The 18,981-nt window shown below is 35.8% G+C and overlaps 2 protein-coding genes across 2 annotated transcripts; both read left to right on the forward strand.

Moving 5' to 3' along the window:
- The first annotated feature begins 260 nt into the window (after nt 1-260).
- On the forward strand, nt 261-1,307 carry OR4K15 (olfactory receptor family 4 subfamily K member 15). The gene has a single exon (XM_012752591.2). The coding sequence runs from the start codon at nt 261-263 to the stop codon at nt 1,305-1,307; it is 1,047 nt and encodes a 348-aa protein (XP_012608045.2).
- Nucleotides 1,308-16,685: 15,378 nt separating this feature from the next.
- LOC105864714 (olfactory receptor 4Q2) lies at nt 16,686-17,627 on the forward strand. The gene has a single exon (XM_012752717.3). The coding sequence runs from the start codon at nt 16,686-16,688 to the stop codon at nt 17,625-17,627; it is 942 nt and encodes a 313-aa protein (XP_012608171.1).
- The last annotated feature ends 1,354 nt before the right edge of the window (nt 17,628-18,981 follow it).

The raw sequence follows: 18,981 nt of genomic DNA on the forward strand, positions 1-18,981 counted from the left end.
TTCTGTGATATCAAAAAAACCTTTTCAGATGTTCAGTTTCAATTTTTAAATTGCTGATTTTCTTTCTTAAATTTATGTAACTGGGTGTACCAATTGGTTGAACATCTCCTTGACAACTCTCCCCTCTAACCCAATCTTCCATTATTTGCAAAGAAATTACTGTCTATGTAACTTCTAATGATTCATGAAAACCCAGGCACATAAATATGAATAGGAACTGGAATCCTGAAAACTGGAAGTGTAATTGGGAAATTAAATTCATGCTTACTTCATTGATTGATGTCTATTTCTCTCCTATTCAGCTAACTGAAGATAAGTCCCTTCCAAAATCAATGAATGAGACAAATTATTCTCGGGTGACAGAATTTGTGTTGCTGGGACTCTCTAGTTCAAAGGAGCTCCAACCTTTCTTGTTTCTCATATTTTCAGTACTTTATCTAGCAATTCTGCTGGGAAACTTTCTCATCATCCTCACTGTGACCTCAGATTCCCGCCTTCATACACCCATGTACTTTCTGCTTGCAAACCTCTCATTTATAGATGTATGTGTTGCCTCTTTCGCTACTCCCAAAATGATCGCAGACTTTCTGGTTGAACGCAAGACTATTTCTTTCGATGCCTGCCTGGCCCAGATTTTCTTTGTTCACCTCTTCACTGGCAGTGAAATGGTGATCTTAGTATCCATGGCCTATGACCGTTATGTTGCTATATGCAAACCTCTCCACTACATGACCATCATGAGCCGCCGGGTGTGTATCATTCTCGTCCTCATCTCCTGGTTTGTGGGCTTCATCCATACGACTAGCCAGTTGGCATTTACTGTTAACTTGCCTTTTTGTGGACCTAATCAAGTAGATAGTTTTTTCTGTGACCTTCCTCTAGTGACCAAGTTAGCCTGCTTAGACACTTACGTTGTCAGCCTACTAATAGTTGCAGACAGTGGCTTTCTCTCCCTGAGCTCCTTCCTCCTCTTGGTTGTTTCCTACACGGTGATACTTATTACGGTTAGGAATCGCTCCTCTGCCAGCATGGCCAAGGCCCGCTCCACATTGACTGCTCACATCACTGTGGTTACACTGTTCTTTGGACCATGCATTTTCATCTACGTGTGGCCCTTCAGTAGCTATTCAGTTGACAAAGTCCTTGCTGTGTTCTACACCATCTTCACCCCCATTTTAAATCCTGTCATCTACACGTTAAGGAACAAAGAAGTGAAGGCAGCTATGTCAAAACTGAAGAATCGGTATCTGAAGCCTGGCCAAGTTTCTGCAGTCATAAGAACTGTTCTTTTCCTGGAAACAAAGTAAATTTATGAGACTGTTACCACTTTAGCCCTGTCTCTAGACATTTACAAATGGACTTACTGTAATGTTATTTTGGCCAGCGGCAAAAGTTGATCGAATAACTTGAATTAAACAGTAATGATGATAATAAAAACTCATAAAATAAACCTTAGTGATTTTAATATTCTTTCTCCATTGTGTGTTTTTTCCTTTTTTTATTTTGCTATTTTGTACTTTGTATTCTTTATTTTTTAAAAGTTTTTAATATATAGGCTTTGATGGCATTGAGAAAATGCCATTTACTTATAAATGGTAACTAAACTGTTTCTCTCTCTCTCTGAAAACATTGATCAGATGCCAATTTTAAAATAAAAATAGGTGTTTATCTCTATGCCATAGAGCCAATATTAATAGATCTATTTACATGTATAATATGTGATAGATGATATATAATATACCAGATAAGACTGAGCTTCTCACTTTACAATGTAACTGACAGCACCTGAAGACAATTCTGTGACTAGCATTAATGGTATAGTAAAATGTAAAATGACATGACTATCCAGCAGAAGGCAATTATATCCAACACTTTCACAAATCCTTCTTCAAAGTGGCTACTTAATATATCTTGTTCATCAAAAATAGTTATCTGAATAAAGTTATTCACCAGTGTGTTTTGTATTTGGTTATTTTAATTTCTGTTTAATACTGATAAAATAACCTGGGGAATCCGAGATGAGTTAAAATTCTCCACCACTTATCTTAGTATAAAACATTCTCCCTAGGTTTTCATAATATTATTATATTATTTTCTCAGATAGAGTATTTTTTATATCAATACTTGGTAGAAATTATAATTTTTTGATGTGGATTTTTAATTAGGTTAACATTTTATTTTTAAATTGCCTAAGATGGGCTCATAAAATGACAGAACCCTTCTATAAGACCTTAGGGATAATCATAAAGTTGTCCTTCCATGGTCACTCACAAGACCAAGATGTTTTGGAATTCCCCATGAGAGGCTCTTTTAGGCTTTCCCTCTTTTCTTGCATTCAAGGCTGTTCCTACATTTTTCTACTGTGTTCTAGTTTTACAATCTGGTGTGATATTAACTGACTGTTTTCCAGACTCTAATATTTAGAGTCTCCTAAAGGGATTCTATTATTTTTATTAGTGAAAGAAAAAAAAAATGTTTTTAAGTCAAAGGGTACTAAGTTATTCAAGACATAACAAAATGAAAATAAAAAGAAATGTGTATGAGCACCTAAGAATATACATACTCACACTTTTTACAATAATACAGCACTCCTAGATTTCTACATTGTTTTTGCACACTATTCTAATTTTATGCATAACATAATTGATAGCTCATTGTGGTGCTAGTACTAATCACAATGTCATAAACATTGTACAATAATAGTATGAATTTTATATATCTTTTAAGCTTCAAAATATGTCTATGAGATATTAGTTCTACTCATTTTATATATAGTAAAAAAAGAAAAGCCTAAGAAAGGTTAAGGCTATTGTGCAAGATTATCCAGTTAGAAAGTGGTAGAGCTTGAATTTTCTATCCAGGTTTTTGTTGTGTTTTGTTTTTTGGTTTCTTGTTGGCCAAGATGGCACACTTTTTAAGATACTATTGTTAGAGTAGAAGACTAGGAGACAGGGCTAAGACCAGATGCAGGGGCTTGGAAATTGGGTACAGGTGTTAAAATAACTCTTAAGCAGAAGCTAACTTGAGGGGCTGATAATCATAGAAAAGAATCAGCTTCGATTGCCTTGTCAATGCTCTCTGCCACTTTACATGAACTTTGGCTGATTACAATATCATTTGCACTGTGGTTTTAAAATTTCTCCACCCTTGAAATCACCATGACAGTTCCAAAACAACCATATAAAGCAGTGGTCTCCAACCTTTTTGGCACCAGGGATCAGTTTCATGGGAGACAATTTTTCCACAGATGGGGGTTTAAGGTAATGGTTTTGGGATGATTCGAGTGCATTGCATTTATTATCTTTGCAGCTGCTTGCCAGCACTAGCATCACTGCCTTAGCTCCTCAGATTATCAGGCATTAGATTCTCATAAGGATCTCACAACCTAGATCCCTCACATACATAGTTTACAGAAGGCTTCACACTCCTATGAGAATCTAATGCTGCTGCTGATCTGACAGAAGGCAGAACTTAGGCGGTGATGTGAGTGATGGGGATTGGCTATAAATACAAATGAAGCTTTGTTTGTTGCCCACCAACACCTCCTGCTGCAAGGCCCAGTTCCTAATAGGCCACGGACTGGTACCACTCCACTGCCTAGAGGTTGGGAACTATAAAGTAAGAAAATGGGAGGGAACCAATTCTATTACTTACTACTCAAATTCTTAGTAAAAGCCAATGACTTGGCCTCAGCCGTATTCTTTAAAATTGGGTCTCCTTTAAATTAGATAGCATAAAAAGAAAAAAACTCTCATATTCCTATGTAACACTGCTTGGCCCCAACATAAGCTGGCAGACAGGGAGGTATGGGTGGTCAATGAGAGTCTGAACTATACTACTATCCTCTAATTAGATCTCTTTTGCAAATGACAGAAAAAATGGTCTGATTTCCCTTATATTCAGGCATTTATGGCTTTACAGGAAAACCCAGAGACATGAGGAGATTATACCCTAGTGCACTGCCATGTAAAACTAGAGGTTCCTAGGTCCCTTGATCTAAACTTTGTGCCTTCTCTTGACCCCATCACAAAAAACTCCACTGCCCCATTGGAACCTCCCAAACAGGGACTGGGCCCCCTTGAGGCAGTTCCAGCCTCTTTGCCTGAACCTCTGCCCTATTTACCGATATATCTTTCACTACCCAGCCCTAAGCCTGGCCCTGGACTATCGTGTCCTTTATAAGAGGTAATCATGGGCCAATGGGCACCACTAGAGTACATGTTCCTTATTCTATGTCAGAACTTAAACAGTGCCAGACAAGCCGTGGCCAGTTTTCTGAAGACCCAGGAAAGTTTACTGAGAAATTCAGACTCTAACTCTTTCCTTTGATATCACATTGAGAGACCCTAATGTAATTCTGTCTCATTGTTGCACCTCAGAGGAAAAATATCAGCATTTGGGTCCAGGCACAAGCTTTTGCAGATGCCTTAAATACTGCCCAAACTCTCCAATATCCTGTGGGAAGGACAGCTGTCCCCTTTTAGGATCCCAACTAAAACTACCAACAGGGACAGCAGGGAATAAGACTGAGAGACTCCCTGGACATGTGTTTCATGAAAGGAATGAAAAAGTGCATGATGAAGCCTGTAAACTATAATAAGGTGAGAGGTGAGACACAGGGCCCTGATAAAATTGCAGCTCTTTTTGAGGCTCAACTGGTTAATGTCATCCACAAATATACTGTTAGCATAGGTAAGGAAGTGAAACATGAGTAGAGAAAATACAAAACAGACAATGTAAATGAATGGGATGCGGATTAAAAAAATACTGTAACAATAACAAGATAAGGTAACCGCAGTGTCCCAAGAAATATAACAGAAACAACACATGGTGCATTATAGGACATTATGGTTTGCTCGCCCCAGAAGGCTTTGGTGGCAGGACACATCTAGGCCTAACCATATAAGGTGAAAATCTCCCCTGCCCAGTGGCAAGGAGGAGATAACATCTCCATTGGTCAAGGAGAAAGGGGAAGTAACCATGCCAGGAAGGAGGAGAGGCCTGATGGGAGAAAAAGGCATGACACAGAAACTCTGGGGCCATGGTTTGTTTGAAAATGGGCCCACTCATACCTTCTTAGAGTGTACTATTGCTTACTAATAAACTTCTTTACTCCCTGATTTAAACTTTTGTATCCCTTGCTTTCATTCTTTGATCGTGAGGAAACAAGAATCGAGGTATTCATCAACCACTGGTAACAATACCAATGTGGACTCGGAAACCCCTGAAGGAAGTGTAGCATTGGGGACTCATTTCCTTAGTCAATCAGCTCCAGACATTAGATGAAAACTCCAAAAATTGGTTTTGTGGCCCCAGACTCTCCACAAAACTCTCCTAGACATTGCTTTCAGTGTCAGTGTGTTGAACTACCAAGATAAGGCAGAACAGGAGAGGCAGGACTAGTGTGATCAGAGGCGAGACTAGAGGCAAGTCAATCATTTCGCAGCTGTCATAGGCCAGCTCTGACCACCTCAGGGCCACCCAAACCACTCTGGATGACCATCGCCCAATGAGAGGTACTTCTGCTGTGGTAAGAAAGGCTATTGGAACAAGGAACACCCAAACCCTAATCCTGTTCCCACAAGTCCATGTCCCCTGTGTAAAAAGAAGGAAGATAGGAAGAGGGACTGTCCCCTGGTCAGAAAGCAAGGACCATCCCCTTCCCCACTGAAAGCTACAGCTGACTGATGGGGCTGAGGTTCCCAGCAGCTTCCAAAAAGATCATTGCTATCACAGGGGAGGAACCACAGGTGACCCTTGACATGGCAGGTAAGCCTATGACCTTTTCAATAAACACAAAAGCTACTTATCTGTCTTAACTTCTCATGTTGGGCCTGTCTCTCCAAAAAAAAAAATGCTCAGTTGTTGGGATCAATGGAGTTCCTAAATATAGGACCTTTATCCCACCTATCTCTTGCCAATGGGGAAACCATTTAATTACTCACAAATTGTTGATTATACCTAAATGCCCTACTCCTTTATTAGGCAGAGAGTTGCTTTTGGCTTTGGGGGCTTCCATGAGCCTCCTGGAGGCCTGAGGCCTTTTCTTGGCCTCTTTGGGCCATACCAAACCTAACTCTTGTTCCATTATTCCCCAAGAGATACTAGACTGAGTAGATTCCCAAGTGTGAGATAAAGAGATTCCAGGAAAGGCTGAAAGGACAACTCTGGTCAAAGTCACCTTAAAAAAAAACCTTCATTCTATCCTCAGAAAAAAACAGTATCATCTAAAGAAGGAGGTGCAAAGGGAATGGGCTGCTAATGTCTTGCCAATCCCCGTGCAGCATTCCTATCTTACCTGTCCTAAAACCTGATGGAGAATACAACCTAGTTCAAGGCTAGATTATGTACTTGCCACTGAAGGGGGGGGGGGGTTGCACTGTATTAAACTCTTCCTATTGCACTTTGATTAATACTACTGACTAAGTCTCTATAAATTTACAGGAAGTTTATATAGTGGCTGAATGGCTCCACAAGTATAATCAAAAGGGAAATTCAGACAAATTTTTGACATATGGCACAAATCTAGTGGTCCTGCTTTTAGATAAATGCTATGGTCCTGGATAGGACCCTTTATTGTGCCCATTATCATTGTAATTCTTACTCTCCTTTTCTTTCCTTGCATTATTAAACTTTTAAAATCTCCTTTCTCTCAGGTTGTTCAGACTACCACACCATGCATCATGGCACTTCAAGGGTTCCACCTTATCCATCTTCAGAGAGATAAGGAAAGGGTCTATCAAAACCCACTTGATTGAGTGACTTGTTCCCTCTATCAATGGCCACTTGACTGCCCTTCAGCTCTTTAGGCCCTCCCACCATAGTTGGGTACCTTAAAGTCCATGTCCTGACACTGATCCCACTAATAAATAGAAAACAAGATGTAAGAAACTTTGATGTCCACAGGCAGTGTCAACACCTTTACCAGCAGGAAATAGCTTCAGAAGATGAATCTTCTTCCCTTGTCCTCCTTTGTGAGATTCCAAGGGCCCAAAGCTCTTAAAAGGGGGAAATGTTAGAGTAGGAGACAGGGCTGAAACCAGATGCATGAGCTTGAATATTGGATTCAGGTGTTAAAATATAAACAACTCTTAAGGAGAAACTAACTAGAGGGGCTTATAACTACAGGCAAGGACTGGCTTCAACCAGCTTGTCAGGTCTCTCTGCCACCTTATATAAACTTTGGCTAATTACAATATTATTTACATTGTGGTTTTAAAATTTCTCCACCCTTGAAATCACCATGACAGTTCCAAAACAACCATATAAAGTATGAAAATGGGAAGAAACCCAATTCTAGAAATATTATCCAAATTCTTAGCAAAAGCCAACTCCTTGACCTTGGATATCTCTCCTTTCTATTAGTAAAACTACAAAAGATCTAAAATCACTTCCTCCCAGTGCAGCTGCTCTCTTTTGAGACAGCCTGCTCTCTTTCCTGAAAGTGTAATTTCGCTTGCCATAAAAGCTGTTGCTTGCTTGGCTTACATGGTGTGTCCTCAAATTCTTTTCCTCACAATCACCAAGAACTTTAAAAACCTCCACTTGAAGGCTGGTAATACTACTGCCTAGTGTGGACTAGTGTGACCTGTCCAGAAGGCATAATTCTTTGTTTATCCTGTCACACACTGTTTCCTGCTTTTACTATGGAAAAAAAATTCTTAGAATATTAAAATTCACACTCAAAAGGGTACTCAGGCTCCTAGGAAAGTTACTTATATAGGAAAAGACAGGCTAACTGACACAAAGTATTATTATGTATTCAAATAATATAGAAACTAAGAAAAACGGAACTAAGTCACATTAATGAGCATAGATACGAGATAAATCAGGTATTAAGAACATACAAAACAAAGAAGAATTTCATGACTATTGTTAACATTATAAAAATTGGTTAGCCCAACCAGGAATTTTTACCTTTTTAGATGTTTTCATTATGTTGGTAACACTAATATAGCACAAACATGCATCAGGCACTGTTCTATGTCCTGTTCTAAGTCTTTATATATATATCAATTCATTTAATCTTCTCACTATAAGGTAGATATAATTAATTCTATTTTTATGATGGAGGAGATGGAAGCACAGAAAGACGTAACAACTTGCCAAAGGTAGAACAGCTAGTGGTGGCAGAGGCAGAATTTGAACTCAGGAAGTCTGATTACAGTAGATATTCCCTCAACCACTATTCTCCTCTGTCTCTACATCTTGTAGTTTGACTCAGAAAAGGCAAGAAGCTATTTCTGTATAGTCCTAACATTCTCCTTCATGGAAAGAACTTTTATCAGGAGAAGATCGCCGGGAACATGAAAACAATTTTTATTTTTCCAACCCCAATATGTATTTGATTTTTCCTAGAAAGGGACATTGTAGCCTTTGAATGTGTGTGTTCAATGTTTAACTTTTTTATTTTTAAGCAATGCAGTTTCAGAGTAAAGTTTCTCTTATTCTCATTCTCAATCATTATACACACATACACAAATACATTAAAATTTTCACTTAACACCTATTTCATGTCAAGTATTTTTTTCATACATTGTAATTACTCATATTTATGGGGTACACTTAATGTTTTGATACATATCTATGTTGTATAATGGTCCAATCAGGGTAGTTAGTATAACCATCACCTTAAGCATTTATCATTTCTTGGTGGTGATAATATTCAGAAGCCTCTCTTCTATTAATAGCTACCTTGTAATTTACAGGCTACCACGTCTATGCCAATAGAATAGGCAGTTGATCATATAGAGTAAAGATTAGCAAACTTTTTTCTGTAATAGGGGAGATATCAAATATTTAGACTTTGTGAGGCACATGTGGTCTCTGTTGCATATTCTTCCTTCTTTTCCTTTTTTTTTTTTTTTTTTTTTTTTTGCATCCCTTTAAAAATATACAGAAACTGTTCTTAACTTGTGGTCTCACATAAACAGACCATAAGCCAGATTTCAGGACCATAGTTTGCCAACCCCTATCACAAACTATAAATTCTAGTAGGGGATACAGAAAGAAAGGAAACAAGTAAACGAACAATACATAAATGTTAAACAAGAAGATGCCACCACCTATAACATATAAATCATCCCCAAGAGATTCCTTATAATGTTATCATGTCCTTCCTTCCATCCCCTTCCCAGGCAACTATTGATCTATTTTCCGTCACTTTCAATTAGTTTGAATTTTGTAGAATTTTATATAAATAGAATCATCCATAAGTACTATTTATTTTCTGTCTTTTCAGTCTGCCTAATCATTTTTCAATTCATATATGTTGTTTTATCTAATGATAATTCCTTTTTAAATTCCTGAGTGGAATTCCATTGTACACTAAAAGGATTATATACCATGACCAAGTGATATGTATTCCTAGGATGGAAGATGGTTCGATGCACAAAAAAATTAATGTTATACACCATATTAACAGAATGTGGGGAAGTGATTGATGCAGAAATAGCATTTGATAAAATTTATCTTTTCATGGTAAAAGCACTTACAGTAGGAATAGAAAGAAACTACCTCAACATGATAAAGGCCATATATGAAAAACTTACAACAAACATACTCAGTGGTGAAAGACTGAAAGCTTTTCTCTAAGATCAGGAACAAGGCAAGAATGCTCACTTTTGCCATTCTGTTCAACAAAGAGCTGGAAGTTCTAACCAGAGAAATTAAGCAAGAAAAAGAAATAAAATCATCTAAATTGGAAAGAAAGAAGTAAAACTGTTTCTGTATACAGATGTTATGATCTTAAATACAGAAAATTCTAAAGATTACACACACACACACACACACACACACACACACCTGTTTGAACTAATAGAATTTGGCAAAGTAACAGGATACAAAGTCAACATATGAAATTGTATTTCTATACACTAACAGTGAACAGTCTAAAAAAGAAATTAAGAAAATAATTTTATTTACAAGGACATCAAAAAGAAAAAAAAATTAGAAATAAATCTAGCCAATGAGAAGAAAGATTTTTTTTCAATGAAAACCAGAAAACATTGCTGAAAGAAATTAAAGAAGAAAGAAATAAATGGGAATACATATCATGTTTATGATGGAAGACAATATTATTAAGATATTGATACTACCTATAGTGATCTATAGGTTTAACACAATACCTATGGTAAGTGAGTTTAGCAAGGATTTGACAACAATCTAGAAAATGAAATTAAAGAGAAAGAAAAAATTATAATAGTTCAAAAATGTCATATTTTTAGCTTAAAAATATTATAAAATTTATATAAGACTTTAACACTGAAAACTAAAAAACATAATGGAGAAATTGACATGACATTCATATGTTGTGAGATTCAATGTGTATGGCAATTGTTTCTAAATTGATCTAGTGACATATTAAAATTACAATCAGTATTCTTACGAGTGCATTTAAAGAAATTGAGAAGCTAATTCTAAAATATATGTAGAAATGCAAAGGACCTAGAAATATACGAAACAATATTACAGAACAATAGGGGAAGATTTATACTTCTAGATATCAAGATTTAATATAAAAAGCCTAGAGTAATTAAGACAGTATTGTATTAGAAAGAGGATAGAAAAGTAGACCAGTGTATTGAAAGAGAAGACCACACATGTATAGTTCTTTTATTTATCACACACAGCCTCCATTGCAATCCTGTGGAAAAGCAATGGTCTTTTCAATACCTGTAAATATTTTTAGGTGAATTGAATATCCATGTGGAAGAAAATAAACCTAGTGCTCTATTTCACACCATACACACATAAATAATTCAAAATGGATCATATACCTAAATGTGAATGTCAAATTATTTCAGCATTCATTTTTAAAAAGGAACATATTTTCATGACTTTAAGGGAGACAAAGATTTCTTAGGCAGAAATATATTTAACCAAAAATTATTAAAAAACTTGACAAACTAGTTGTTTTAGGGTTCTGTAGAAAGACAGAACCAATTCTGTCTCTCTCAGAGAGACAGAGAGAGAGAGAGAGAGACAGAGAGAGAGAGGTAAGAAGGGAGTTAGTAGGGGAATTGGCTCACTTGATTATGAAGGCTGAGAATTCTTCTACCTTTTTGCTCTATTTGGGCCTCAGCTGATTGGAAGGTGCCCACCTACACTGAGGTCAGATCTTTCCCACTAAGCCCACACTGACTCTCACACCAAGCTCCTATGTAAATTCTCCCACAGGCATACCTAGGGCAGCCTGATTATTCTAATCAAATGCCAAACCACCTGAGTTTTCTTTTCAGCAGAAGAGGGACAGGCTCAGTGCCAACTGAAGCATTAAAAATAATTAATTCAATGACTGAAAATAAACAGTGTTTTACTAGATATCTGGGCATCCCTAATTCAGTCAAGTTGACACCCAAAGTCAATCATCACACTGGGCTTTATTAAAATTAAGAATATCTACTTACTAAAAGATGTCACTAAGGAAGTGAAAAGGTAAGTCACGGATAATATTAGATAATTGCAACACATATATCCAAAAAAGAGTTGTTTATACAATATATAAAGAATTCCTCTGAGTCAATAAAAATGCAAATGACCCAATTAACAATTGAGCAAACAACTTGAATGGGCATTTCATGAAAAAGGGTACCAAATAGACAATAAACATATGAAAAAGTGTTCAGCATCATTTCTTAACAAGGATACCACCTCATACTCAAGAGAATGACTAAAATTAGTTTTTTTAAAAAAACATACATGTTGAAAAGGATGTGGAGCAATATAAACTCTGTTATAATAACCAGTGGGACTGTAAATTATTATAGCACAACTAACATCTAAAGAATGTTTGGCAGTTTATTATCAAATTAAATATACATCTACCTTAGGATCAAAAAGTTTCCCTCTTAATATACATCCATCAGAAATGAGTGTTATGTCATCAAAAAAAAAAAAAAAAGACTCTACAGGAATATTCACAGAAGCTTTATTTGTATTAGGCCAAAATGAGAGACCATACAAGTGTTTAACAACAGTATAATGTATAAACAAATTATGCTTGTAAAATGGAAGAAATAATCATGATTGTTAGCGTTAAAAATGTACAAACAATGAAGCACAATAACTAGAATAAATTTCACAATAATAATGTCAAATCAAAGTAATCAAACACTCATAGAAAGCATATATTTTATAACCCCATTTATATAAAGTTCAAACACAGGCAAAATTAATCAAAGGTGCTAGAAGTTACAAAAGAGTGTAGCTTTAGGGATTACCAATGGGAGAGAGAGTAAGGCAGTCATCTGAGGTACTGTTAATGTTCTGTGTCTCCATCTGGTTGAAGGTTTCCATAAGTGAAAATTTAATCAATTTTAAATTTAGGTTCAGAGTAGCGATTTCAAACATTTATTATGTAATATCCTTGAGTCTAGATAACAACATCTCTAATCATCAGGGAAATGCAAATCAAAACTACAATGACATATCATTTATTTCCAGTAAGAAAGGCCTTTATCAAAACGTCCCAAAACAATAGATGTTGGCATGGATGTGGAGATATAGGAACACTCCTACACTGCTGGTGGGGCTGCAAACTAGTTCAACCTCTGTGGAAAGCAATATGGAGATACCTTAAAGTGATACAAGTGGATCTACCATTTAATCCAGCAATCCCATTACTGGGCATCTACCCAAAAGATCCAATGACACTCTACAAAAAAGACACCTGCACTCGAATGTTTATAGCAGCACAATTCACAATTGCAAAGTAGTGGAAACAATCCAAATGCCCATCAATTCATAAGTGGATTAATAAAATTTGGTATATGTATACCATGGAGTACTATTCAGCTCTAAGAAACAATGGTGTTATCGCACATCTTGTATTTTCTTGGATAGAGCTGGAACCCGTACTTCTAAGCGAGGTATCCCAAGAATGGAAAAACAAGCACCACATATACTCACCAGCAAACTGGTATTAGCTGAACAACACCTAAGTGGACACATAGGAACTACATTAATTGGGTATTGGGCGGGTGGGAGAGGGGAGGGGGCGGGTATGTGCATACGTAATGAGTGAGATGTGCGCTGTCTGGGGGATGGTCACGCTTGAAGCTCAGACTTGTGGGGGGAGGGGGAATAGGGCATTACTTGAAATCTTAAAATATGTACCCCCATAATATACTGAAATAAAAAAAATTTAAAAAAAGAAAATATGATAAACAACTAGTAAGTAAAGTGACAAGAACATTTAATATTTAGAAGAAAAAAGTGTGTGACCAATAAAAACCTGAAAAGATGTTTATTCACACTGCTGCTGAGGCAAATGCAAACTAAAATAACAAGCTATCATCTTTACTCATCATAACTGCAAAATAAAATCAAAGAATAATATTATCTAGTGTTGGAAAGAGTATGGAAAATAGTGTCCCATACATGGTTCATAGGAATGTAAATTAGGACAATATGCAGGGAGAAAAATCTATCAACACTTGTCTCAGAAATTTCACTTTTTGATTCTATCACTTACAAGTACTTAATAATAATCTAAGGAACTATAAACAAATTGTTCATTGTAGTACCCTTTGTAATGGTGATAAAATAATAGATGACCTAAATGCCCATGAGTAGAGTATTTCTTTATAGTATACCCATATTGAATGGTTTTTAAAAATAAATATAAGTTAAAATGATTAGAACTGGACACAGTACATGAAAGAATATCTAAAATATATTACTGCATTGAGAAAAAGATTTATTTTTTTTCTCTCTCTCTTTCCCTTCTTCTCCTTTCTCTCTCTCTTCCTCCCAGTGATATAGATGTGGAAGTGGAAGAAACGGGAAATTTTATTTTTAGTATACATATTTCTGTAATATTTTAAAAAAATGAAAATAATTTAACTTTTAAAATTCTGATTAGAAAAGATACTCCAGATAAAGAAAGCAATACAAGCAAAGGTGTGCTGGTAGGAGAAATGCAAGGCACTTGCAGCCAAATTTTCCTTAACGATCCATTCTCGTTCTCTCAGTCCTATAGGCCAGGGGTACACTTACCTCTCAATAAAAATACAGCTGACTTTACTGCAACTGTCATGTCTTTTTTCCCCCTATACATTGCTTTTTACCCTCACATCCAATATCACCCAAAACGCACATTTTTGTGTTCCATAATTTCTGGCAAAAGGTTGTGATTAAAAATTTTTAATGGTTCCCTTTGTGATTTGACTGTGAACACCTGAATCCCTAAATCCCTAAACATCAGAATTCTTAACAGTGGCGAGTGTAACTAGGAGTTACCATCCTAATTCATTTATTTTCTTGTTTCTATACATCTAGGATGGTTGTATAGCGTTAGTGTGCTGGGAATCTGCAACTGCAGGACCTAAGAATTCACTCTCTAGCAGACAGAAGGTATGTAATTTGAGTTAAAATCTATTATACTGAAAATCTTCCTTCATGCTCCTGTCATCACTAGCTACTTTCAGGATGAGTATTTAATGCTAAATGTAGTCTTTTTTAGTAGATTATTATATTGTCTATGCAATATTATATCAATTATATAAATCAAACAATATATTTTTAAAAGCTTTAACTGGCTAGTTAAATTAATAGTGTTTGCTTCTTGGTATTGGGAAGATAACTTTCTTCAGGTTTTTCATGTTTCTAAAATTTAGCAATAGCATTAATAATTTTGGTAATCATACATTAAACATGAAAAATTACTGAAGTATTTCTTGAAAATATTCATCATTAAAAATTTACTTTTAATGAAATCTGAGAATTTTGATGTTATTCCTAGACAATAACCATTACCCTCAAAATAAGTTACATGGATGGTAATTAAGTGGAATTGTTACCTGAAATACTTAAAGTAATAATTAAATTGCAGAAAGAAAAAAAATTCAAAGTTTTCAATTTTTTATGTAAAAATAAAATAAGAAGTCATAAAACCTATAGATAGGCATACCCAAACAAATGCACAGAAAGTTTGTTTTTCATATAGTTAAGTTCATTGTAGAAAATTATCAACTCTAAATAAGTAAAAGTCCCAATTGTCAGTCAATTTATATAAATATTTTCATCTTTGCATTTAGTCTAATTTCTTATATAGTTTAGCTTTTCTGTCTATAGATTATATCACATTTTATGTATAGTTTGTATTCTATTTTTGTGGTTATATGACCATTTTCTCATGTAAATAAACCTATTTTTAAATATCATTTTAACAAAATATTTAAATTTGGGGGTTTTTCTTGATATTTTTAATTGTTACAGAGTATATAATTAACATACTATTTATATTTAAATGATTGCCTTAGTTAAGGAACATGTAGATTTTATTATTTTATTTAAGCTAACTTTTATTTAGTTAAAAATTACTTTAGTACTTTATTCTTATTGATTTGCCTAAATGACAGTATATAATTCACAGATTTACAGGAGATATAAACTATAATATGATGAAGAAAATTTAATATCTAAATTTTAAATCATTATATCTTATTATTATGTCTTAATTCCTCAAAATGCTGCTCTGTGTATGGTACAACTGAGCTGTAGGATTTATTTATTTATTCCCAACACAATTCACAATTGCAAAGATGTGGAAACAACCCAAGTGTCCACCAATACATGAGTGGATTAATAAATGTGGTATATGTATATCATGGAGTTCTACTCAGCCACAAAAACAATGGCGATATAGCATCTCTTGTATTATCCTGGATACAGCTGGAGCCCATTCTACTAAGTGAAGTATCCCAAGAATGGAGCTGTAGGATTTAAGTGAATAGCAGCTATCATGGGGACTCCAGTTCTCAGTGGACTGTCACCCATTTCACCTCATACAGTTGCGCCTTCCAGCCATTGCTCACATGAATAGATAAAATACACACACACCCTAAATTGCCATTTTTTTAACCTCAGAGAAATAGTTTGTTTTTTAATCAATTTAAAGAATAGTCAAAAAAGAGTCATTTGAATGTATGAATAACCAATTTATATTTCTATTTAGTTCTTTGGAAGAATAATGTGTACCCATATCCCCACTAATATGATTTAAGATGAGAAATATATTATAGAAAATAATAAACTGAACAGAAATATGAATACAGTAAACTAAACAGGCATTCAGGAAACGTAGTTAGAGGTCAATAAACTAGCAATAAGCCCAAAGTGGAATGTGATTCTTCCTCCAGCTATTTTCACAGGTTAGATTGAGTCCTGCAAGAGTGACCTTGGTGGGAAAGGCATAGAGATTCCCTTTTCCCAAATAAAACTCTACAGGTCTAATGCTCATACACTGGAATCTTAAATTCTACCTTCAAGTTTTATGTTTTCTCAAAGATTTTTATTTCAAAAAGTTAGTTTCTCTGGAAAATGTAACATATTCCTTTAAACTGAATGTGGAAAAGGAGAGACAAGTAATACAATGATTGATGGAAAAGAGTAATGCACCACGTTGAAATGAAAGGCCCAGGACCAGATGACTTCATGCTACAATAAATCTTGGCTACTTCATTATTGTCTCAAGGTTGCAGCTGGTGGGAGACTATGTTTACATCAGGTAAGGAGAATATAATTTCTCCCAGGTAATAAAGGATTACCTGGATGGATATCAGAGAAAGTTATCTCTTTTGAAATGAGCAGAGTCTTGTATTTGATGTGAAATATCTTATCCATTTTTAATATTACTAATGCCCCACTATTTAATTTCTTTGATCTAGGTAGAGCCAGGTCAAATGGATAAAAACCAAACAGAAGTGGTGAGAGAATTTGTCCTGGCAGGCTTCTCACAGACATCATCCATTGAGGCAGGGCTATTTGTACTGTTTCTTTTTTTCTATGTGTCCACTTGGGTTGGCAATGTCCTCATCATGGTCACAGTGGCCTCTAATAACTACCTAAATACATCACCCATGTATTTCCTGCTTGGCAACCTGTCATTTCTGGACCTATGTTATTCTACAGTAACTACCCCAAAGCTTCTAGCTGACTTCCTTGATAATGGAAAACTCATTTCCTATGACCAATGCATTGTGCAGCTTTTTTTCCTGCACCTTGTGGGGGCAGCTGAGATGTTCCTGCTCACAGTGATGGCCTATGATCGCTATGTTGCAATCTGTCGCCCCCTGCACTATACCACTGTCATGAGCCGGGGATTATGTTGTGTGTTGGTAGCTGCCTCCTGGATGGGAGGATTTGTGCACTCCACTGTCCAGACTATTCTCACGATCCGTCTGCCGTTTTGTGGGCCAAACCAGGTGGACAACTTCTTTTGCGATGTTCCCCCTGTCATCAAACTTGCTTGTGCAGACACCTTCGTCATTGAATTGCTCATGGTATCTAACAGTGGGTTGATCTCTACCAGCTCCTTTGTCGTGCTGGTTTCTTCCTACACCACTATCCTGCTCAAGATTCGCTCCAAGCAAGGAAGGCTAAAGGCCCTCTCCACGTGTGCCTCCCACCTCATGGTGGTAACACTCTTTTTCGGACCCTGTATTTTCATCTATGCTCGTCCCTTCTCTGTTTGTTCTGTGGACAAGATGGTGTCTGTACTCTACAATGTCATTACTCCCATGTTAAACCCCCTCATCTACACACTTCGGAACAAAGAGGTCAAGTCAGCTATATGGAAGCTGTGGGACAGGACTGGACTGACTTGGAAAAAGCAGGAGACGTGAGACATTGAAGTAAGTTTTTGAGAGCAAAGAATCTGAAGTTAAACTAATTACTTTTTGAATAATGAGTTAGGAGGTAGTGGCCTAGGCTTTGTTTTTTAAATTATTCTTTCATTAAGTCATAATACCCTTATTTGTGGCTTTATCATTAAATTGTGCACTATAAATCAGAAAACATTATTTTATCCTGAATTGTTCTGTCATCTGATTTTTTCTTTTTAAATTGGACCAAATCTATTTTCTGTTTTTCTATTAGCTGTGTTCTTCCATTCCATCTATTCATCTGATCAAATTTTATTCAATCCACTCTTCCTATTCAGTTTGTTATTACAAGCTGGTGCAAACCACTCTTTCTAAGCTCTCACCATTTTCTTTTCCACCTTGCCACAGGTTTTATTTTCTTTTTAATTTTAACTTATTTTAACTACAGATGGTCCCCAATTTACATGGTTCAACTTAATTTTTTTTTTAATTTGAAGGTGGAGCACATTCAGTAGAAACTATACTTCTAGTACCTATATAACCATTCTGATTTTCACTTTCAGTACAACGTTCAATAAATTACATGAGATATTCAATACTGTTAGAAGATAGGCTTTGTGTTATATGATTTTGTCCAGCTGTAGGTCAACGTCAACTGTCTGGACACTTTTAAGGGAGGCTAGGCTAAGCTATAATGTTCAATGGATTAGATGTATTAAATGCACTTTTGACTTACAACATTTTCAACTTATGATCTGAATATAACTGTGTAAGTCAAGAAACATCTGTAGATGTTTACAGTCATTTGAGTAAGGAATTATATGCATTTCTCATTCTTTCCAAACATTAAAAAGGTATCATTTAGATGTATTAGAGTGAATTAGATTTATATGAATGTATAACAAGCTAAGGGGGTAAGTCAGCTTTATCACCTCATCACACCACTGACTATAATCTAGTTGTTAAATTGCAAGAGCAGTTGCCTAATAGTGTAGGTTCAAATACCTATCTTTGGATTACAAACCGAGTGAATCTGGACAAATCATTTAAAGTACTGGAGACTTTAATTTTCTCATCTGTAATATGAATAAAATGCTATCTACCTCTCAGTGCTATTGTGAGGATGAAAACTGACAATAGATATGAATGTATCTATCCTGATGCCTGCCTCATAATATGGTTCAAAAATTATTTATTCAAGGCCGGGCGCGGTGGCTCACGCCTGTAATCCTAGCTCTCTGGGAGGCCGAGGCGGGCGGATTGCTCGAGGTCGGGAGTTCGAAACCAGCCTGAGCAAGAGCGAGACCCCGTCTCTACTATAAATAGAAAGAAACTAATTGGCCAACTAATATATATATAGAAAAAAATTAGCCGG

This window comes from Microcebus murinus, chromosome 6 (assembly GCF_040939455.1).
Source record: "Microcebus murinus isolate Inina chromosome 6, M.murinus_Inina_mat1.0, whole genome shotgun sequence".
Classification (NCBI taxonomy): Eukaryota; Metazoa; Chordata; class Mammalia; order Primates; family Cheirogaleidae; genus Microcebus; species Microcebus murinus.